The following is a 23,971-nucleotide window of genomic DNA, read 5'->3' on the forward strand; positions in this document are numbered from 1 at the left end:
GGTACATATATTCATTATCTGGCCTTTCAGGATTAAGGCTAAAATAATGCCGGAATGAAATACTATTTGCAAAGAATCTGAATGTTTGGTATCAAAAATAACCTCCAGTTTGTTTCCTCAGAGAAATATACAAAAGCTTTAAGATCACATATTTGCTTAATTACCAGGTTTAAGTTTAATTCTTTGATTTTAGTCTTCTTTCCTATCTTGGGTTATAGTTACAGAAGTGATAGCATTTAGATTTTAACCCTAATTTTAGATAGCTTAGCATTTTCCCTCAGCATTTTCTGTTTACTCTCTTCCTCTTAAATATCTAGTCTTCTAGGTTAGTTGTCTAGCTTCATTAGTGCAGTTTGGACATCAGGTTATGTTAAAACCTGTATTTTTTATCTTTCTTACTCATTGTACTTACTAACCTTTCCTGAAAAAGTTACATACTATAAGTTCAGTGGCCAAAGTTTCTAGTGGACCTAATTGTTTGTTTGTACTTTCTTCGTGTTACTCCTGTTTCATTCGAATTCTGCATTGTTGTTATGTTTGACCCTGTCAAATTAATATTCTAATGAGAAAGTCTACAGTAAAGAACAGGAACTTAGTAATACCCATTTTGAGGAGGATGGATATTCTTTATTACTGGATGGAACTGGATGCCTTTGGTTAGCGTGCTCTGATGCTGTCAATAATTACTATTAACAATATGACCTAACCTCCTTTAAAGGATTTTTTTGTAACAGCTTTTTGAGGTACATTCACATGTATTGAGATTAATTCATTTATACCATAAAATTCACCTCTTTGAAATATACATTTATGTGGTTTTTAGTACACCTCACAAAGCTGGACATCTTTCATCACTGTGTAGTTTTGGAACATTTCATCACCAGGAGAAACCCCAACCCATTACCAGTAACACCTTATTTCTCCCTTTTCACAATACCGAGGTAACTACTAATCTACTTTCTGCCTCTATTGATTTTTCTAGTGCGGACATTTCATATAAATGGAATTATATAAGATACACTTTTTGTGTATTTTACATAGTATAACATTTTCGGGATTCATCTGTTAAGTATGTTATCAGTACTTCATTCCTTTTTATCGCTAAACAATAGCCCACTGTATGAATAGACCATATTTTGTTTATTCATTCATCAGTTGATAGACATTTGGGGTGTTTCCACTTTTTTGCACTTATGAATAATGCTGCTATGAACATTTGTGTATAAGTTTTTGTGTGGACACATATTTTTAATTCTCTTGGGTTTATACCTAGGAGTGGAGTTCCTGGGTTGTAACTCTATATTTAACCTATTGAGGAATTGCCAAACTGTGTTTCTATTAGGAATTTAAAACCTAATTCTACAGACAAAAGTTTGGTAACCTAGCATGACTTTATCTCTACTTGGTCTCTCCTTTTAGAAAAGTGGTAATGATTGTGTTCAAGCAGATCATTTATTACACTTAATTTTTTATATCTCAAAACAAATACCTTTTATTAAACAAAGAGTGTTTTGTGCATTCATAGGAAAATTGGCAAGCAGATTTCTTAATAGTAATGCCTTATGTATTTAACTAGACTTGGGAAGTTGAAATGGAAAGGTGCAAATGTGTGGCTTGTAGACTTATTCTGACTTGCCAGGTAATTTGCAAGCCTTTGGATATATATAACAATTTGGACTTGTGTTGTCTCTGTATAGATTGATTGTGGAAGGATTAGAGAGAACATCAATGACAGTTTATTTTGTACCATTTTAGATTTTGGCTTATGATTTATTTTGTTTAATGGGCCTAAGTAGACTCGCAGTATACAGTTAAAAATTGCTTTCTGAGTTTTTTTAGAGAGGAACTGGAGGTGCTAATAATCAGTGTGGTCTCAAGTATGCTACACCGAGTATGGCATCAAATCTTAGGGTACACACAGAAGAGGATTAAAATGCTCTTTAAGAACAAAAAAAAAAAAAAAGAACAAAACTGTGGCAGTATTTAAGTATACAGATAAAGGTAATTTGGTGTCTGCCAATTCGGCTAATCTGAGGCAGCTAATTAAAACTTTCCCTTAAGGGGTGCCTGGATGGCTCAGTGGGTTAAAGCCTCTGCCTTCACCTCAGGTCATGATCCCAGGGTTTTGGGATGGAGCCCCACATCGGGCTCTCTGCTTATCAGGGAGCCTGCTTCTCCCTCTCTCTCTCTCTGCCTTCCTCTCTGCCTACTGTGATCTCTGTCTGTCAAATAAATAAATAAAATCTTTTAAAAAATTAAAATTAAAATAAAATTTTCCCTTAAATTCCTCACCTGTTAGTAAATCTTACATGCTCATCTCAATTTTTCCGTATTTAAAGACATGCTGTATGGTAGGTGCTATGTTGGGTGCTTTACATGCATGGTTTAATAAGTGGATTTCTTCTGGGGCGCCTGGGTGGCTCAGTGGGTTAAAGCCGCTGCCTTCGGCTCAGGTCATGATCCCAGCGTCCTGGGATCGAGTCCCACATCGGGCTCTCTGCTCAGCAGGGAGCCTGCTTCCTCCCTTCTCTCTCTGCCTGCCTCTCTGCCTACTTGTGATCTGTCTGTCAAATAAATAAACAAAATCTTAAAAAAAAAATAAAAATAAATGGATTTCTCCTGTCTTTACTCCTTGATTTATATTAATTAGTTTAATTATCACATCAAAAATAATTTTACAGGGCGCCTGGGTGGCTCAGTGGGTTAAGCCTCTGCCTTCCGCTCATGATCTCAGGGTCCTGGGATCGAATCCCACATCGGGCTCTCTGCTCAGCAGAGAGCCTGCTTTCCCCCTCTCTCTCTGCCTGCCTCTCTGCCTACTTGTGATTTCTCTCTGTGTCAAATAAATAAATAAAATCTTAAAAAAATATTATTACATAAATAAATCATTTATTTATAGTATTTATATTGTTACACCCACCAAGTTTGTTCTTTTCCCTCATTCAAAGTGTTTCTTAAATATTTTCATTTTTAATCAAAAGGACATTGTAATTAAAGAAAATTAACTTACCTATATCCTATATTAAAATAGCTTTCTGTCTTCATTGGCAGTGGGACTGGAAAGTAAGGGGCCAGGTTTGGGAGTTGTTTACTGAGGTACACTCACCAGAACTTGAAAATGATGAGGTGCAAGAGGGAGCAAGTGGGATAAGAGGGAAAAAGCCGAAACTACCAGGAGGTTTTAAGCCTGAATGGGTAAGGAGGGCAGAGGTGCCATGAAAAAGAGACAGAATCATTTGAAAAATCAGGTAGGTTTCTTTTTATCTAGTTAGGTTTAAATTGCTTTTGGGGATGTTCAGGATGTTCAGTAAGCCAGTTGAATATGGAACTGGAATATGGAAATAGAGATTCTGGAATCGTCTTAAATGTCCTTGGCTAAAGTCACAATGGGGAGGGGATAAACTTGCTAAAAGATGAAGTCTGAGGAGAGAATAGTTCCATAGAAAACACAACATTTTAGGGGTTGGGAAGCAGAGGAGGCAGAAAAGACTAATTAGCAGAGTAAGAGGAGAATCAAGAGACCATTTTTGATAGAATCTAAGAAAGGAATTAAAAAAGGGGAGGATCATCTGTTTTAAATATAGAAATTGAGGCTTTGAGACTTTGATGCTGTCTGGAGATTATTGGTGACTTCATAAAAGTAGTTTCAGTAGAATTGGTAAAGAGAATATTGAAATTTTTAAGGGGTTTGGGAGTTAATGATTCACCAGTAAGTGCAGGTTTCTCTTTAGAACTGTGGTCTGTTGACCACAGCTTTGTGGCGGTCTGGCTGAGCAAAAAATAATTTATTTCCATATAATGGTAAATACATATTGAACTCTTAATCTGCTAAGGTCACTCTTCCTGTGCTATATTTGTTTTTGCAAAGACGAACAGGAATTCTGCAACCATGCTATTAATTTGGAGATCGTCCTTAATTTTTTAGTTGGACAATTGATGTTATTGTGGCTTAATGTGTTAAAGCTGGAACTCTGTATTCTCAATTTTACAGTATGTTTATACTCTATGTTATGAAATAATGAGATTGGTGACAGGTTGCTTTGGAATACTTTGAGAGCCTGGGCTTGGTAGGGTATTCCCCTATGGAAACAAAAGTGTAACAGGGGCTTAATGACAGTGTTTTGTTAAATCAGGACACATTACCAGATCATGGTCAGGAGCCATAGTTTTACTACTCAAATTCTGGAATTTCTGAGCAGTTCGCTTTGGAGACAATGGGACAAAATATTTGAATTTGAATTAACCTGCAAAACGTAGAACCAGTGGTTTCATGAGTTAAATGGCTAGAGGAGCATTAGATAAATAAAGGATGATGAAGAAGGAATGAATGAAAAGGTGAGAACCTGTATGTAGAAACAAATAAATTAATCAAATCTAGGAAGACTTTTCTTTGCCATTTGTTGTATTAAATATCTTCATTTCAATAAAATTAATATATATAACAGAACAATTTTAGTGTCCTCTTAACTCAAATGAAATTCTACTTTATTTCCATAAGAATATAACTTGCAGGTAGACAGAGGATGAATTTTCATTGCATCTTCTTGACTTACTTTGATATATTTTTTTTAAGACTTTATTGATTTATTTGACAGAGATCACAAGTTAGCAGAGAGGCAGGTAGAGAGAGAGAGAGAGAGAGGAGGAAGCAGGCTCCGCACTGAGCAGAGAACCCGATGTGGGGCTCGATCCCAGGACCATGAGATCATGACCTGAGCTGAAGGCAGAAGCTTTAACCCACTGAGCCACCCAGGCGCCCCTTGACTTACTGTGATCTTGAGAAAGCACTGCATTTTCTTTTCCGGCCCAAGAACAGGAACCTTTCCTTTAAGGAAGTATTGCTTGTTGAATAGGCTGTGCAAAAAAAACCCGACAAACAAAAAATGATTATAGACTTGTGAATTTTTTTATAACCTTTTTCCTTTTAGTTTTTATGCTTTGCTGTATTTATTATTTTTAAATACAAAGCATATAGTACAAAGTTTTATTCTAAAACAAGTTGTCAAGGGGCGCCTAGGTGGCTCAGTCCATTAAGCATCTGACTCTTGATTTCCACTGAGGTCATGATCTCAAGGTCGGGGGATAAAGCCTTGTGTCATGTTCTGTGCTCACGGAGTCTACTTAGGTTTCTCACCCTCTTTCCCCACCCCACCTGCCCCCGCTGTGGTCACACGCTCACACACGTGTGCGCTCTCTTTCTCTCAAATAAATAAATCTTTAAAAAACAAAGACAAGTTCTCAAAATTAAGGTCTGTTGCTACTCCTTCAGGGAGAATTTTAAAAACTGCTATGTTGAAGAGATCTCCTTTGCTAATAGTTGGTGGAACTAGGAATTGAACCCCAGCTCCTCTGACTCAAACCTGCCCCATTGTGAAGTACTAATAAAATGTTAAGAGGGCAGAGAAATTTGTTTCTTAAGTATCCTGGTCAGTTCTGATTTGTATTAATTTTCTCTGAATATTACCACCAGAGAAGGCCTAAACAGTGTATTTACTCACTACTGTTTGTCATGGATTATGCTGGTAGTAACTAATAGAAAGAAGACATGCGGGGCGCCTGGGTGGCTCAGTGGGTTAAAGCCTCTGCCTTCAGCTCAGGTCATGATCTCAGGGTCCTGGGATCGAGCCCCACATGGGGCCCTCTGCTCAGCGGGGAGCCTGCTTCCCTTCCTCTCTCTCTGCCTGCCTCTCTCCTTACTTGTGATCTCTGTCTGTCAGATAAATAAATTAAAAAAAAAAAGAAAGAAGACATGGTCTGCATTTTCAGGGAATTCGTGTTCTAATGGTATATATGCATATGTAAGTAACATTGGGATATGTCCTAGATTAGAGGTAAATATAAAGGGCTGTGGGTAGAGATGAGGAAGCGCTTTGGGAGGAAGTGGAAGATGAGGTTTGGTGCTAGGACTAGTCTCAGGAAATGTTTTAGTGAGAGGATTTCTGTAGTGAGCTAGAAGAAAGTGAGAAGTTTGTTTGATTGTATACTATTAGGAAAATAACTGAAGCATTAAAATCAATATGAGTAAATAATAAAATCATTTTGTTACCCAAAGACTCATATGATTGGCCCTACTTAAAAATATGTCCTTTGGCCATTAGTCCTGACTTAGCTTCAAGAACACACAGCTTGCTCTCCGAAGAAGAATGGCAGACAAGTTAGTCTGTTGTATAGCAGTAGGTAAAGCGTGAACAAAGATAGGAAGATGCATTTTGAAAGGCAGAGTTGCATGTTTTGCAGTTAAAGGTAGATATGCAGTTAAAGGTAGATGTGCAGTTAAAGGTAGATGTGTGTGTATAGTTTAAAGACCCTTTGGTTGTTTTGATTGATTGTAATGGGTATTACAGATACGCATATTTTTATATAAATAGGTTTGTAAAGATTTAAGTAAAGCTGGTTAGAGATAGTATACTTTTGGTGGAAATTAAACTCCGATTTTACTACTTGTTGCTGTTATTTATATTTGGGGTTTTAAAAAATTTGTTTTGTCTTAATGATCATAAAATTTCGATAGTAGTATTAGTAATACTACAGTTGAGTAGCTTTTGTGACAGACGACGGTTACATGTTTCAGGTATAAAACCAGATGAATCTATTCATTTAATAGTTACTACTTAGTGCCACACATGTGCGAAGCCCCCACCCTTTTAAAATTCAGATGGAGGAGTGCCTGGGTGGCTCAATGGGTTATGCCTCTGCCTTCGGCTCAGGTCGTGATCTCAGGGTCCTGGGATTGAGCTCCGCATCAGGCTCTTTGCTCAGCAGGGAGCCTGCGTCCCTCTCTCTGCCTGCCTCTCTGCCTACTTGTGATCTCCTCTCTCTCTCTCTCTCTCTCTGTGTGTGTCAAATAAATAAATAAATAAATCTTTTAAAAAATTTTCAGATGGATTCGGAGCACCTGGGTGACTCAGTTGGTTAAGTGTCTGATTCTTGATTTCAGCTCAGGTCATGATCTTAGGGTTCTTGGGATCGTGAGATCGAGCCCCACACTCAGCAAGGAGTCTGCTTGAGATAATCTCTCCCTGTCTCCTACCACCCCCACCCTCACATATGTTCACTCTCACTTGCTCCCTCTAAAAAAATTTTTAAAATAGGGATGCCTGTGTGACTCAGTTGGTTAAGTGTCCACTTTCGGCTCAGGTCATGATCCCAGGGTCCTGGGATCAAGTCCTGCATTGGGGGGGAGGGGGGAAAAATCCTCGCTCAGCAGGGAGCCTACTTTTCCCTCTGCCTTCTGCTCTCCGTGCTTGTGCTCTCACTCCCTCTCTTTCTCTGATAAATAAAATATTTTTTAAAAATTTAAGAAATAGGGACGCCTGGGTGGCTCAGTCGGTTAAGCGTCTGCCATCGGCTCAGGTCATGATCCTAGGGTGCTGGTATAGAGTACTGCATCGGTCTCCCTACTCAGCGGGAAGCCTGCTTCTCCCTCTGCCTGCTCTGCCTGCTCTGCCTGCTACTCCCCCTTCTTGTGCTCTCTCTCTGACAAATAAAATCTTAAAAAAAATTTTTTTTAGGGCACCTATAGTTAAGCCTCTGCCTTCAGCTCAGGTCGTGATCTCAGGGTCCTGGGATCAAGTCCCGTATTGGGCTCTCTGCTCAGCAGGGAGCGTGCTGCTTCTTCCTCTCTGTCTCTCTCTCTCTGCCTGCCTCTCTGCCTACTTGTGATCTCTCTGTCAAATAAAAAAATAAAATCTTTAAAAAAAAATTTTTTTTTAAAATAAAATAAAATTCACATGGATTCTCCAGTAATTGCCTCAGAAATTTTTCAGATCAGTGGCAAATGCATTACTATTTTATGGGTTAGGTATTCTTATATTTTGGTACAGTATAACCTTTAAGCTTAAAGTATAATTTGATTTTTATTTCACTTTAAAGTATAATTTTCTGATTTGTATATTCTTGTGTGCATGTTTACTGAAAGTACTGTCTTATGAAACTTATACTGTTTTTTAAGTGTTGACATTGAGGAATTTGGGGCAGTAGTGTGTGGCCTGGTAACAGCATAAGAAGTCTTGAGCTCCAGTATTTAATTAATTATGTTCCATCTGTCTCTATTACTTTTTGTGTCCATTGTTTTCTTAGTTGTTCTGATTTAAAATCCACCCAATTAAGTTTAAGACTTATCTCAACATATTCTGAATTCTAAGCATTCAGTGAATATGAAGAGAATTTGATATATTTTAGAAGTGGAGCTAATACAGCTTACTGATGCACTGGATGTTGTAGGCGAGGTAAAGGGAAGGAATCAAGGATGATTCCTAGCTTTTAGACTAGAGCAACTGTTGAATGGTAGTGCTATTTGGACATGTTTGTGATGCCCATGAGACACCCAGTGGACAATCCAGTAGATAGCTCTTTGGAGAGATTCAGCAAACATCACACAACACACATTTTTATTAGCTTAGAGCCATAGATAAACAATGAAACTGTTCTACCTTGTTAAGAAACTCAAATCTTGACACACAAATGGATACCTTAAAAGAGGATAGTTACATTGCTTGTGACTTTTAGAAGCTTTTGAGAATCAATTCATTGATTTAGGATTAAGGGAATAAAACTTCTGAGTTTTAAGAAGTAAAAAATAGGGGCACCTGGGTGGCTCAGTGGGTTAAGCCGCTGCCTTCAGCTCAGGTCATGATCCCGGAGTCCTGGAATCAAGTCCCGCATCAGGCTCTCTGCTCAGCAGGGAGCCTGCTTCTCCCTCTCTCCCTCTCTCTCTGCCTGCCTCTCTGTCTACTTGTGATCTCTGTCTGTCAAATAAATAAATAAAATCTTAAAAAAAAAAGAAAAAGTAAAAAATAATTTGGAACTTTAAAACAAGTGAATATTAAACTTCGTTTTTATTTGCATCAAAAATTCTTATGTAGGGGCGCCTGGGTGGCTCAGTGGGTGAAAGCCTCTGCCTTCGGCTCTGGTCATGACCCCAGGGTCGTGGGACAAGGCCCGCATCAGGCTCTCCGCTCAGCAGGGAGCCTGCTTCCCTTCCTCTCTCTGCCTGCCTCTCTGCCTACTTGTGATCTCTCTCTGTCAAATAAATAAATAAGATCTTTAAAAAAAAAATTCTTATGTATTAGAGACATCTGTATGACTTGTCTGAGAAAGCTCAATAAGTTAATGAATTCACCCATTTTTAATGTGATTTGCATTAGATCTTGGTCTGTCAAGTCTAGTAAGATAATCTTGTCTGTGCCTTTATATAAAGGTTCAGTAGATGAGACCGGCAAGATTGAAATCTCACAAGATACAGCAATGTATTCGGACTCTTCGGCGCTGGGGGCTGAGGAACCGTTAAGGGAAGGGTCAAGAAAGCTTCACAAAGGAAGTAACACTTTAGCCAGGGTTCTACTGTTAACTCACTAAGAAGGGTAAAAATTGTCAAACTGTGATGTTGAGGGGGCGGAGGATTGTTTGTGGTGGTGGTGGTAAGTGATTCTATGTGGCTGAAGCATCAGATTCTTAAGCAAGAGAGTGTTACGAAAAGAAGCTAGGAAATTGAATAGGCAGCATATAGAATGTTGCAGTTAAACAAGGAATTGGTAGTTTATCTTGGAGGTGATGGACCCAGTAGAAGATTTTTAAGTGAGGGACTAAAAAATGATCGGATTTACCTTTTAGGACAGTAACTCTGAGATAAGAAATTATTTAAAAGAATTTATTATGTGACTTTCTCAAGATGGTTAAAAGTTGAAAATCTTAGTCTTTTTGTTTTGTTTGCATGTTAAAAAAATCCATATGATAACAGGATATGGTATTTAAAAGTTTATGTAAATAATACCGTTTGGCTACAATTTGCCCAGTTAGGATAGTAAATGATTCAGAGTACTTTCTTGCCTAGGTTTATATTAAATAATTATGTTAAACTTAATTATTTTTTTAAAGATTTTATTTATTTATTTGACAGAGACACAGCAAGAGAGGGAACACAAGCAGGGGCAGTGGGAGAAGGAGAAGCAGGCTCCCTGCCAAGTAGGGAGCCCCATGTGGGGCTCAATCCCAAGACCCTGGGATCATGACCTGAGCTGAAGGCCGACACTTAACAACTGAGCCATCCAGTCCCAATAAATGAATTACTTTATTGGTGTTTTAGTTCAGTGCTGTTTTCACAGTCTGTCACAGGCGGTATATTTATGAATAAGATTCCTTAGTATTTTACAGCATTTCTCAATTAATTAATTTCCTAGTAATTAATTTCACCTAGATACAATGGAATTCGTGGGCAGGAAGTTAAAATGAAATTACGTGTAGATACTTCCATTTTATATAGTTATATGAGCTTTGGTGCTGCCTCTGCTTCTAGCACTATTTGGACATTAACTTTGATGTATTAAAAGAACGAAATCTTTTGTTTAGGCCGGCATTCAAATCTTATTCTAAGATTAATGTATTTAACGAACAAGCAGTTAATATGTTCTGGGGTACAGGATATTACAATACTAATCTGATTATAATCTTATACTCATGGAGCTTACAGTTTAGTTGGTAAATACGATGTATTCTCTTTATGTATTTATCATAAAGAGAAAGAAATGCTGTTTTAAGAGGGCATATAAAATCTAAGAAGAATTCATAAGGGAAAGATTACTTTTGCATGAGAGGCTTAAGAAACTTTGAAGGAGCTGGGACTTAAAAGATGGTTAAGATTTGGAGACTTGTTTACTGAGTGTGGGTATTATCCTCATATTACAGAAGATGACACAGGTTAAATATGTTCATTGTCATACAGCTAGAAAGTGGCAGATCCAGAATTTTAATTCAAGCAACTAACTGTAAAGCTGGATTTGTTTTGTTTTGTTTTGTTAGGAAATAAGACCCTACTTGATATCTTTTAAAAACACTTGGGTAGAATTTTTTTTTTTAATGTACAAAGTTTTCATGTTTAATAGACCACCGTTGTTTTATTTATACTACACCAGAGATGAGTATTGCTAATGAGTATGAAACTTTTTAAGTATACTACTTATGTAGACTTAGTTTAATAGGACATTGGAAGCTTGAAGTAGAAAGCATTCCATGCTGTGCTGGGCTTTAAGAAAACTGGATATATAACAATTCAAACCCAAATGAGATGTTTATTTGTACACCATAGTGTTCTTAAGTTTATTTGAAAAATGTAGTCATTCCACATAAAAATTTATTTTGCCCATTTCTTGATAAACATAATTCGTCATGTAAAAAAGGAAATGATTGGAGTGATTGCAGGTATTCCAGAAGTGCATTAACATTTTATAATTAATTTCATCCCCTCTTCCCTTTTCTTTGTAGTTATATACATTTATTTTCAATAATTTTTACCTAATTCCTTGATAACCTCCTGTAAGTCAGTCACATACAATATTTTGTAACGCATTAAGATACTATAAATAACTGAAAATTAAAATCTTTGAGCAAAAAAATAGAGATTATAATTAAATATGTAAGATGTTTATGTGTATAACTGGGAGGGTCTTTGTTAATATGGATTAAGAAAATCATGAGTAATCTTTTCTATTTTCCTTTAATTTTTTTAGCATTTAATTTTTTAAATCTTTTTTTTTAAAAGTTTTTATTTAACTAATCTCTACACCCAACATGGGGCTCAAATTCATGACCCAGAGATCATGAGCTGCATTCCTTCAACTGAAACATTGAGGTGCCCCTTTAGCATTTAATTTTTTGAATAGGCAAAATATTCATATATTCTAATAGGTAGGAAATAACATATAGTTATGTTTCTTTCCCATTCATTTCCTATAGCTATTCATTTCTGTTCTTCACTCATAATAACAACCTTCTTCAGTTTCTTTGCCAGAGATATTTTATGCACGTGTACAAGGAAGTGCAAATATATTTTTATTCTTAACACCAGTGGTAGTGTATTATATACACTGTTGTGTGCCCTGCTTTTTACACTTAGTATGTATTTTGAGGCATTTCCATATCGCTGTATATAAAGAGCTTCCTTGTTTTCAATTATATGATATTTAATTGTATGAATGAAACAAATCTATTTAGCAAGTCCTCTATTAATAGACTTTTATTTGCAGTCTTTTGCTGTTTTAACAAAGCTTCAGTAAATAACTTTGTGCATACTATGTCATTTCATATGTGCGGTTTAGAGGATAAATTTTTAGAAGTACACTTGCTGGGTTAAGGGGTTATGTGTATTTGCAATTGTCAAATTACCCTCCTTAGGGCTTGTGTTAATGTTCTCTTCTACCAGCATTGTATTGAAGCTTTGGTTTTCCCACACCCTCCCACATCCCATCTACTTTTAAATGCAGTTTTTTTCCCCCTAACCTACTTTTAAGAACCTTATTACCATAGAAAATAGCATCATAAATGTGGGTAATCTAATTTCAACATTGTGCCAAGGCAGAACAAGATTCTAATAAGTCTTTTTTCTTACTGAAAAGAAATGCGCATTTCTGTTTTAGGTCTCTATTATTGTCATTATAAAATTTAGTAGTTTTTCAAAGAAAAAAAGATTCACTATTCTGTGTAAAATTGTCTGCTTATAAGATTATTTCAAGTGCTGTATATTGAAGTACATCATAACAATAGTAAGTTAAGAATCTTAAATTTAAGTTCTGTGATTTTTTTTAACAAAAAGTTCTGTTGCTTAAACATCAGCATCACAAGTAGCAAAAGTAAAATGGTGAAAAAGTTAAATGTTACCAGACTTTTTGTTCATTTCATTTGTATTCAATAATTTGTTGAATAGTAAAACCAGAATGCCTTCAATATGTCTTTAAGCTTGGAAGAAAGTAGGCTCCTTTGAAATTAAATTTCAGCAATGTAGTTGAGTAGTGAATTTAAACAATTCACAATGCTGACTTTCACTGCTTCTGAAAGCAGGAAGTGTATTACTGACACGCAGAAATATTCCAGCCCAAAGAACATCCCTACTGCCATATGTGGTAAGAATTTGTCACTAACTCACAAACCACTTCTGTAATGCAGTGAATAAGCAGAATTGGTCTTTGTTGGACATTTCCAATTCAATATGAAAGAACTTTGTTTTGCAGTGTCTTATAAGTAATTATTAGCTTATGCCTTGGAAGGAGCCTGGCACATCATGGGTGCCCAAGGTTTATTGAGAGAAGGAATAAAGAAACTTGTACATAATCTTTTAGGCATGATTTACTTGATTTTCGGACCCGTAGTTAAACATAGAGATTACTTGAGTAAGTTAAGGACCGAGTTAAATATTCTGACTCAACTTATTAATGGTTTCTTTAAATAAAATTGGTTACTTTTAGTGTCCCCTTTCAGTGCTACTTGGAAAATTAATCTTGTGTTTTAGGATTAAAAAAAATTATCCTCGGGGTTAATTATTAAGGGATAGGGAGATACTGTGAGCTTAGAAAAACAGGAAAATGAGTTGTAAGGAATTGGGGTTAGCTAAATTCAATACAGAGCTATTTTATAAATCGTTGAAATTTTGAAAATATTGTTTTTATAAACTTGAATTTTTTTGTTTATATTTTAAGCGATTAAGAAGATTGTCTACCAAATATAGAACAGAAAAGATTTACCCCACAGCTACTGGAGAAAAAGAAGAAAATGTTAAAAAGAACAGATATAAGGACATACTGCCATGTAAGTTTGAAATGCCCTTATAGGACCATTGAAAATGTTCATTAGCAGCTTGTAGCCTAAACTAGTTTTATTCTTCCTAATGAGTTTGACTGTAAAGAAGTTAGTAATTAACTTCTCTGTTTAAAGTACACTATAAGATAGCTTATAATTGTGCTTCATTGTTCTTCTGAAAGTAGTTTTTGTTGCTTACTTTTTTCTTTAAGTGTCACGATTACTGATACTAAGTTACTTTTAAACAAAAAAAAATCCAAGTAGGAATGTCTTTTGTGCACTCCTGTTCAAAGAAGGTATTTTGTTAAAATAAAATAAAATAGGTAATTCAGTAAATATAATGGAATAGATTTTGTAAAATGCTAAAAGTATTCTTATCTGTTCACAAGTAGAACCTCAGTTAATTATGCATGAAAAAATGAACCATAAGGTGATTCGTGCCTGCTTACCTGCTTTCTCAGTAGTCTAAATATGTGTCTCTCAGAGTATACCTTAGACTGATACCGTTATATTATAATAATATAATTATATTTTTAAAAAGCATGTTTTTTAGCAAAATACCTTTAACTCTAAAAGCATGCATACTTGGGGTGCCTGGGTGGCTCAGTCATTAAGCATCTGCCTTTGGCTCGGGTCACGAATCCAGGGTCCTGGAATCCAGCCCCGCATTGGGCTCTCTGCTCAGCGGGAAGCCTGCTTCTCCCTCTCCCACTCCCCCTGCTTGTGTTCCCTATCTCGCTGTGTCTCTCTATCAAATAATAAATAAAATCTTTTTTTTTTTAAAGCATGCATACTTAAGTGTGTTCCTGTTTTATATAAAAACTTTACATTGTACATGCTGTCTCTTAAAGATGCTAATAGTCTTTTTCTTTTCCTTTTACTGTCTTGAACTAGCTACATTCCATGGTACCATTCCCTCAACTCTCATGTGTTGTTTTCCCCAGCCTTAAGTTGAGATATAATTGACAAATCTCATTAATTTTTAAAGGTTGTTCTCTCCAAAATGAATTTGATAAAGTTTCCATTGACTTTCTTTCTTCCAGATTTTGTAGTCTTTTTTCAGTGCTTACTCCTTTCTGTTAACTGTTTTGATGCCAGTGCCGTTGACTAGTGTCTGTTTCTGAAATTGTCGTCTTCCATGATACCCTTCCTTCAAATTGCCTTGTCCCTCTCTTTCTCACTGTCTTTTTTGCATAAATTTAATCCTTCATCTTTTTCTTGTTGTTCAGCTGTATTCTCATCTGTGGAAACTGGGTGTCCAGTATTGGCAGAATTACTAAGTGGCAAGTGTACATAGTATACTGGTGAAGAGTTTTGGCTCTGGAAGTTCAAATCCTAGCTTTACCACCCGCTGTTTATTTAACTTTGAACTTATCCTCTCTGTGCCTTTTTTTCTTTATCTATAAAATGGAGGTTGAAATAATAATACATGTGCATGTTAAAAAGCTTAGAATTATACCTAGCACATAGTAAATACACATTTCAGCTTCTGGAAAACACACTCTACTTTCTTACCAGTCCCCTTCAGAATGCTGGGTGGTCTGGGTTTCTGGACAGTTTTGTTAAGCAGCATAATCTCAACATACTCTTAATGTACTCTGGAATTAATGCACATAGTCTTAAAGAGATAGTTTCTCTACTTCTTTTTCTGTCATCTGGGGAGATGAATCTTAAACAGCTCCAGCCTAATATTTTCATATGTTGTGTTTTATTCATTTATTTTACAGAAAGGTTTTAGCATTATACTGTATGCTGGAGATGCAGCAGAGAACAAACTGTCAAAAATCCCTGCCCTTGTGGAATTTATATTCTAGTCAAGGGGGAATGGGCAATAAATACAAATAACCTCTATGGTGTCTCAGATGGTGGTTAGTGGTATTGAGGATAATACAATGGGGATGAGGCACATAGAGAAAGCTGAGACTAAACGAGGGAAGCTTGACAATTTTAAATAGTGACAGAGGGAGAAGTTCAGTGGTGTGCTATAAAATTGGCCCTCTTATAAATAAAAACCTTAATTTGTATTGTTTGTCAGTTTCTGTAGTAAATGGATTATTTGCCATAATCATCACAACAAAACTTTGTGGTAAGTACTAGTATATGCCACTTTGCAGATGGGCAACTGAGAGAGAAATTAGCTTGTCACGCAACTAATAGAATAGATGAAAATTTAAACTCCGGTAATTCCTGTCCAGAGCACTCGTTCTCAACTAGGGTGATTTTGCCCCTAGAAGAGACAGTTAGCAGTATCTGGAGACATTTTGGTTGTCACAGCCGGGATATGGAATGGCAGGCTGCTACTGGCATCTAGTGGGTAGAGGCTAAGGATGCTGCTGCAGCCTATAATACAGAGGCTACAGTCACATGAATGAGGGTAATTAATTGGGACTCCTCATTACTGGCAAACGTGGTGAGAAGAAGCTTCGTGTAGTTACTTAACTCTCATTACCGTAACTACCAAATATTCCCATTTACCAGAAGATCGAGTGAGATAAGAAACAGCATTGATAAATAGACATTCTTTTTTCTGGAAACACAGAAAAGAGATACAATTTTAATTGGAGGCTAGTATGTCTTTCTTCTGTATCTCTTCCTCCAACAAAGAATTACACAAGGTCAAAATGTCAGTAATGCTGAGGTTGGGAAGCCTTGCCCTAGATCCTGAGTTCTTCATCATTGTGCTATAGTCAGACTGGCAATGTCTTTTTTCCTTTTAAGTTATTTAAGGTTTGATAAGTCAGTTTCCAATACATTTCTAGTCATTTTAATTTGGAAAATTATATTAAAAGCAATTAGACTTAGAGATGTATATTTACTTTCTGTCATAAAAGGAATATAAGTTGGGGCGCCTGGGTGGCTCACTTGTTAAGCATCTACTTCAGCTCAGGTCTTAAAAGCAGGGTCCTGGGATCGAGCCCCATGTCAGACTCCCTGCTCAGTGGGAAGCCTACCTCTTTCCCACTACCCCTACTTGTGTTCCTTCTCTCACTGTCTCTCTCTGTGTCAAATAAATAAATAAAATATATATATTAAAAAAGTAAGTTGTCAATTTCCTTTACATGTTTAGCATATCCAGTGCTTCCAGACAGTATTTTTTTGAAAGTTTTGAAGTATAATTTACATACCATAAAATTTACCCACTTAAGTATAGAATTCAATAATTTTTAGTAAATTTATATAGAGTTGTGCAACCATTGACATGATGCAGTTTTAGAGCATTTCTGTCAGCCATCAAATGATCATTTATGCCAGTTTGTAGTCCTTAGCCCCAGGCAACCGTTAATGCTTTCTGTCTGTAGCTTTTCCTATTCTGGAAATTTCATGTAAATATAAGTATACAATATGTAGTCTTTTATGTCTGGATTTTTCGTGAAGCATGTTTTTGCGATTTATCCATGTCGTAGTATCTATCAGTAGTTCATTCCTTTTTATTGTTAAGCAGTATTGCATTGTAAGGATACCACATTGTGTTTATCCATTCACTGGTTGATGAACATTATGAATAATGATACTATGAACATTTCCACACAAATCTTTATATGGACATATGGCTCTCTCTTGGATAGATACCCCAGAATGGAATTTCTGGATCTGTGGTAGCTTATGTTTAACTTTTTAAGAAACTGCTACACTGTTTTTGAAAGTAGCTGTGTCCATTTACTTTCCCACCACCAGTATATGGGGGTTCCAGTTTCTCCATACTCCTTTTTACTCAGTCTTTTTGAGTATAGTTATTCCAGTGGGTGTATATAGGTATCTCATTGTGGTTCTAAGGTCCATTTCCCTAATGACTAACGATGTTGAGCATTTTTTCATGTTCTTTTAGCCACTTATATATCTTCTTTGGTGAAGTTTCTTCAAATTCTTTATAATTCCATTAGGTTTTGTTTTGTTTTGTTTTAATTCTGTTGAGTTGTGGGGAGCCTCGGTAGCTCGGTTAAGCGTCTGCCCCCAGCTCAGGTCATGATCCCAGGATCCTGGGATCTAGCCATGCATTGGGCTCCTTGCTTGGCAGGGAGCCTGCTTCTGCCTCACCTCCCTGCTTGTGTTCTCTTTCTCAAATAAAGAAATAAAATCCTTAAAAAAAAAAAAAATCCTGGGGCACCTGGGTGGCTCAGTGGGTTAAAGCCTCTGCCTTCAGCTCAGGTTATGATCCCAGGGTCCTGGGATCAAGCTCCACATCAGGCTCTCTGCTCAGCAGGGAGCCTGCTCCCCTCCCCCGCCTGCCTCTCTGCCTACTTGTGATCTCTGTCTGTCAAATAAATAAATAAAAATCTTTAAAAAAAAAAATCCGACTGAGTTGTTAAAGTTCTTTAGCTATCCCAGATACAAGTCTTTCTTTACATATATGGTTTAAAAATTTTTTCCTCCCAGTTTATGGCTTGTCTTTTCATTTTCTTAAGGTGTCTTTTAAAGTGTGCAAGCTTTTACAGTTTTTCAGTTTTATGGATCATGCTTTTGATACCCTGTCCATGAACTCTGCTCAAGATCACAAAGATTTTCTCTGTTTTCTTGTTTTTCATCCAAAAGTATTGTAGCTTTAGCTTTTACATTTAGGTCTGTAATCCATTTTCAGTTAATTGTCTGAAATAATCTGTGTATGAAGGGTTGTTCTAATACCATTTGTTGAAAAGACTGTCCTTTCTCCACTGAATTGCCTTGGTACCCCTGTTAGAAATCATTAGACCATAAATACAAGATTTTTTTTGTTTTTGTTTTTGTTTTCCTGGCCTCTTAATTTTACTACACTGTTGTATTCTTAAGCCAGTTTCATACTGTCTTCATTATGGTAGCTTTGTAGTAAGTTTTTTTTAAATAAAGATTTCATTTATTTATTTGGCAGACAGAGATCACAAGTAGGCAGAAAGGCAGGCAGACAGAGAGAGGCAGAAGCAGACTCCCTGCTGAGCAGGAAGCCTGATGCGGAACTCGATCCCAGAACCCTAAGATCACGACCTGAGTCAAAGGCAGAGGCCTAACCCGCTGAGCCACCCAGGCACCCCTGTAGTAAGTTTTAAAGTCAAGAAATGTTAAGTTCTCCAACTGTGTTATTTTTTAAAATTTATTGCGTTGTTTTTTTTTTTTTAAGATTTTATTTATTTATTTGGCGGAGAGAGAGAGAGAGATCACAAGTAGGCAGAGGGGCAGGCAGAGAGAGGGCGAAGCAGGCTACCTGCTGGGCAGAGAACCCGACGCAGGGCTCATTCCCAGGACCCTGAGATCATGACCTGAGCTGAAGGCAGAGGGTTAACCCACTGAGCCACCCAGGCACCCCATATTTGGTTGTTTGGGTTCCTTTATATTTACATATAAATTGTGGGATCAGCTTGTCAATTTCTGCAAAAAACCCTAATGGTATTTTAATAAGGATTGCATTGAATCTATGGATCAGCTTGGGGAGAATAAACCGTATTGATTCTTCAATCTATGACATGAATTGTGTCTCTCCATTTATTTAAATATTTCTCTCAGCAGTGTTTTATGGTTTTCAGTGCACAAGTCTTGTATTTATTTTTTTAATTCTTTATCTGAATGAAAAAATTTTTTTAAGATTTTATTTATTTGTGTGAGAGAGAGTGCACAGCTGGGGGAGAGGCAGAGGGAGAGGGAGAAGTAGGCTCCCCACTGAGCAGGGAACCCCATGTGGGGCTCCATCCCAGAACCCTGAGATCATGACCTGAGTCGAAGGCAGACACTTACTTAACCAAATGAGCCACACAGGTGCCCCTGAATGAAATTATTTTACTCTAATTCTTTATTACTAGCACATAGAAATACAAGTTATATTTTTGTATATTGTATATTTTGTATTGATTTTTTAATTGATTTTTTAAAATCTAGTGACCTTCCTGAACTCATTTATTAGTTTAGTAGTGTTTTATGGATCCTTTAGGATTTTTTTTTTTTTACATACTGAGCCATCTTATCTCCAAATAATGACAGTTTTACTACTTTCCAGTCTGAATGCCTCTTTTGCCTTGTTCTGCTAGTTAGAACCTCTACTACAGTGTTGAAATAGCCAAGAGCAGACTTTTTGCTTCTGCTCCATTAAAAGTAGTTTCATCATTGTTCAAAGATTATATAGGTTTTTCTAGAGCTATCTTAGAGATTTTATTTATTTTATACTAGAATACTGAGGCCAGTTCCAGAATTAAGAAATATCTGGATGCTCTTTTGTCAAGAATTATCTGTGCTTTGTTTGCTAAGAGGACTAAAGTCAAGCTGGCTAGCTTTTAGAAGTGATGAATCAGTGTAATATTGTACTATAATTTAATTATGAAGATTCTTGTTTTTCCCTGAGACCTAGGATTTAATCAATAGGAAGTTTTAGTTTCTTTGGAGATGACAATATCTAAATATTTTCTTTTTGTTGCCATAGGTTGTTGATGTTTGTTTGGGGGGGGGGAAGTTGCTGCTTAGAGAGCCTCCTGTGTGGCCAGTCTTGGTTTTATGTTTGGAATTGGATTCTTTTTTTTTGTTTTTTTTTTTTTAAGATTTTATTTATTTATTTGACAGATCACAAGTAGGCAGAGAGGCAGGCAGAGAGAGAAGGGAGGAAGCAGGCTCCCTGCTGAGCAGAGATCCCGATGCCGGGCTCAATCCCAGGAGGCTGGGATCATGACCTGAGCCTGAGGCAGGTGGCTTTAACCCACTGAGCCACCCAGGCGCCCCTGGAATTGGATTCTTGGGAGATTTTAGAGGCAGTCAGCAAAACCATGGAGAGGAATGATTGTTTTCATTTTCTTTAATATTTAAGTTATACACATGTTTATGCTTCATAGGAACACCAATGAAAAACTGAAAATACATGTGATCATGTGTTACGTTATATAAACAACCTAACATTGGTTTTTAAAATTATCAGTAATATACTATGATTATTTAGTATAAAGCAGTGACTACAAAATTTGTGGTTTAGAGTTTAAAATAAGCCATTTTTCTGACCCATCTTGAACTTACTGAATCAAACTTCTTACAGAATAAGGTACTCAGGGGGCACCTGGGCAGCTCAGTTGGTTGAGTGTCTGCCTTCAGCTCAGGTTATGATTGCAGGGTGCTGGGATCGAGACCCGCATCGGGCTCCCTGCTCAGCAGAGAACCTGCTTCTCTCTCTCCCTCTGCCTGCTGCTCTGCTTACTTGTGCTCTCTTTCTCTCTCTCTGTCAAATAAAAAAAATCTAAAAAAAAAAAAAAGAATATGGTACTTAGAAATCTTGTATTTTAATTTGGTTTTATAGCCCTCCAGGTGTTATGATTAGAGACAGATGAAATAAGATTGGCAAAATGTTGAAATTATTTAATATTACACTGTGTGTTAATTAACTGGAATTTGAATAAAAACTTAAAAATGTTGAAATTATTAAAACAGGGTAATGGTTATATGGGGATTTAGTTTGTTATTTTTGTGTATGCATAAAATTTTCATCATGGAATATTTTTAAAAAATTAACAGCATGGGGGCGCCTGGGTGGCTCAGTGGGTTAAGCCTCTGCCTTCAGCTCAGGTCATGGTCTCAGGGTCCTGGGATCCAGTCCCACGTAGGGCTCTCTGCTCAGCAGGGAACCTGCTTCCCCCTCTCTTTCTGCCTGCCTCTCTTCCTACTTGTGATCTCTCTCTCTGTGTCAAGTAAATAAATAAAATCTTTAAAAAAAAAAAAAAATTACCAGCATGGATGTAATAGCCTGATAACAGTATTGACTATCATTTGGGAGCCACTGTTCTCATTTGGGTTCACAATCCCCAGAAACATTTACTGAGGATCCAGTGGTAAACCAACTATTGTACAGTTAAAGTTTGAGATACTTTAACTGGAGACTAATATGCCACATGAATAAGGGTAGTTAATTGGGACTCCTTGTTACTGGTAAACAATGGTGAGAGGAAGCTGCGTGTAGTTACTTAACTGTCATTATCCTAACTACTAAATATTCCCATTTACCAGAAGATCAAGTGAGATAAGAAACAGCATTGATAAACATACAAACATTCTCTTTTCTGGAAACACGGAAAAGAGATACATGATTTTAATTGGAGGCTAATATGTCTGTCTTCTGTATATCTTCCTATAAATCCTCGAAGATTTCACCAAAAATTAATAAAATCAGCAGAACTGGGCCTTAGTACTAATGTATAAAACTTGAGTCATTGGGGAGCCTGGGTGGCTCAGTGGGTTAAAGCCTCTGACTTCAGCTCAGGTCATGATCCCAGGGTCCTGGGGTCAAGCCCCTCATCAGGCTCTCTTCTCAGCGGGGAGCCTGCTTCCTACTCTCTCTCTGCCTGCTTCTCTGCCTACTTGTGATTTCTTTGTCAAATAAATAAATAAAATCTTTAAAAAAAAAAAAACTTGAGTCATTGACAAATTAGTTATTCATTAGTTGACTTTTAAGGGTTTGCTAAAAAGTTTTATTCATGTCTGTTACTATTTCTGTATTTGTCTTTTTCTACTCTAATTGCCTTTAATATTCATCATCCCTGGATTAGACAGGACCATAATATAATAATGGCATCTTATATATTAAATGCTGTGGTTCTTTCTAATCTAGAGACCTGTGAGTGAGTATTAGGCAGTCCTACTGCTTTAGGATTTCATAGGCTCAAAGTATCTCTCCCCAAATATCTATTACTACAAATGGAAAGATAGTAACTTTATAGTGGGAGACAACCAGGTAACACCATATTAACCAAGTATTCAGGATTAGTATCACAAATAATATGATATTGACATCATAAACCCCTATTGTGTCTTTTCACTGAGAAGAACACATCATCATTCCCTGGTATTCTTGCTAAAAATTCATAAGCCTCATTCCAGTCATTAAAAAAAAATAATAAAAGCAACTTTTGTAGACTGGAACAAACTAAGGAGAAATAATAACTATATGTAATGTGGGATCCTGGAAAGAGAAAAAAAGTTTTAAGAACACAAACTGAAACAAAACTATTTGCATTACTTATGACTAAAGACTGATTTTTCTTTTTTCATATAAATTGGTAGAAAAACATAGACATAGGTAAAAATGTGTAAAGGATATAAAGAAGTAGTATATGGTAAAAGAAACCTCAGTAAGCAGTAACTGTATGTAAATGTGTGACCACTTGCATAGTTCAAGAGATACATGTCTAATTTTTTTTTACTTTTTAGAATGTCACCTATTAAAAAGTATAATACCCAGTCACTCTTACAAATGGCATTTGTATTGTGTAAGTTAGTATACAACTTTTAGAAGGCAAGTAGCATTTTTTCTGTTAGGAACTTAGGTTATACCACAGTGAAAGCAGATACATGTACAGCAGTGTTCAGTGTGGTAGGTTTTAATAGGAAGAAATGGGCCATCAGTACTGTAGCTGGTTAAATAAATAACAAAACACCCATACGGTGGATTTTATGTAACATGTGAATAAGATAGACCTGTATTATATTAGCACTAGGAAGAGTTCCAGGATATATATAGGATATATATATATATATATATATATATATATATATATATAGGATTAACTAAAAAGTGAAATAACAGAGAATGGGATGATTGCATTTGCATAGTTTTCAAAGAATGTAGGTATATGCATAAAAATTACTTCTGGAAGGGAAAAAGAACCTTAATAATGTCTTTATTGGGAAAGAGATACCTGGACTTCAAGGACAGGGGAAGATTACTTTTCATCTTATTCCTTTCTTTAACGTGTGCCTAGGTGGCTCAGTTGGTTAGGTATTTGACTTGATCTCAGCTAAGGTCTTGGTCTCAGAGTTGTGAGTTCAAGCCCCGCACCGGGCTCCATGCTGTGCGTGGAGCCTGCTTAAACTAAAAAAAAAAAAAAAAAAAAGCCTTTCTTTAAAATCTTATTTTTAAAAATCATATACATATTTTATTTGAAAAAATAAAATTGCAAATTTATAAAACTAATGAAATTTATATATGTATATTTTAAAGATTTTTATTTATTTGACAGGAAGAGAAATAGTGGGAGAGAGGACAAGCAGGGGGAGTAGCAGAGGGAGAGGGAAAATCAGGCCCCACCCTGAACAAGGAACCTGATACAGGGCTCGATTCCAGGATCCTGGGATCACGACCCCACCTGAAGGCAGACGCCTAACTGAGCCACCCAGGTGCCCCTATATTTTTTGAACTTTTTGGTAAAGATTTTTTTTACCTTAATTTGGTATTACCTAATAATATATATTATTGCCAAGTGCAGTATTTAGCACTTTTTATGCATCATCTTACTTCATTTGTCATAATTTACTCAATTTTTGTAATTTCTTGTGAAACATGAAAGCTGCATTTCCTACTAAGAATTTTGGCAAATGAGCTTGTGCATTAGTGGTTAGTGTCCACTACCTCGTGTGTTTGTTAAAAAACTGCAGCCCTGGGCTCTTGTCTAGCAAATCTGGGATGATGCCCAGG

At 36.5% G+C, this 23,971-nt stretch overlaps 1 protein-coding gene across 2 annotated transcripts in view; it reads left to right on the plus strand.

Moving 5' to 3' along the window:
- PTPN12 (protein tyrosine phosphatase non-receptor type 12) overlaps nt 1–23,971 on the plus strand; it is a gene marked incomplete at its 5' end in the record, with an annotated part of 92,153 nt that overhangs the window by 26,608 nt on the left and 41,574 nt on the right. For both annotated transcript variants that reach the window (XM_080818693.1, XM_080818694.1), the window contains one exon: nt 13,467–13,575. In XM_080818693.1, coding sequence (XP_080674819.1) covers nt 13,467–13,575 — 109 coding nt within the window. The remainder of the gene's footprint in view (nt 1–13,466; nt 13,576–23,971) is intronic.

The sequence above is a fragment of the Martes martes genome (genome assembly GCF_963455335.1).
Source record: "Martes martes genome assembly, chromosome: 11".
Taxonomy (NCBI): Eukaryota; Metazoa; Chordata; class Mammalia; order Carnivora; family Mustelidae; genus Martes; species Martes martes.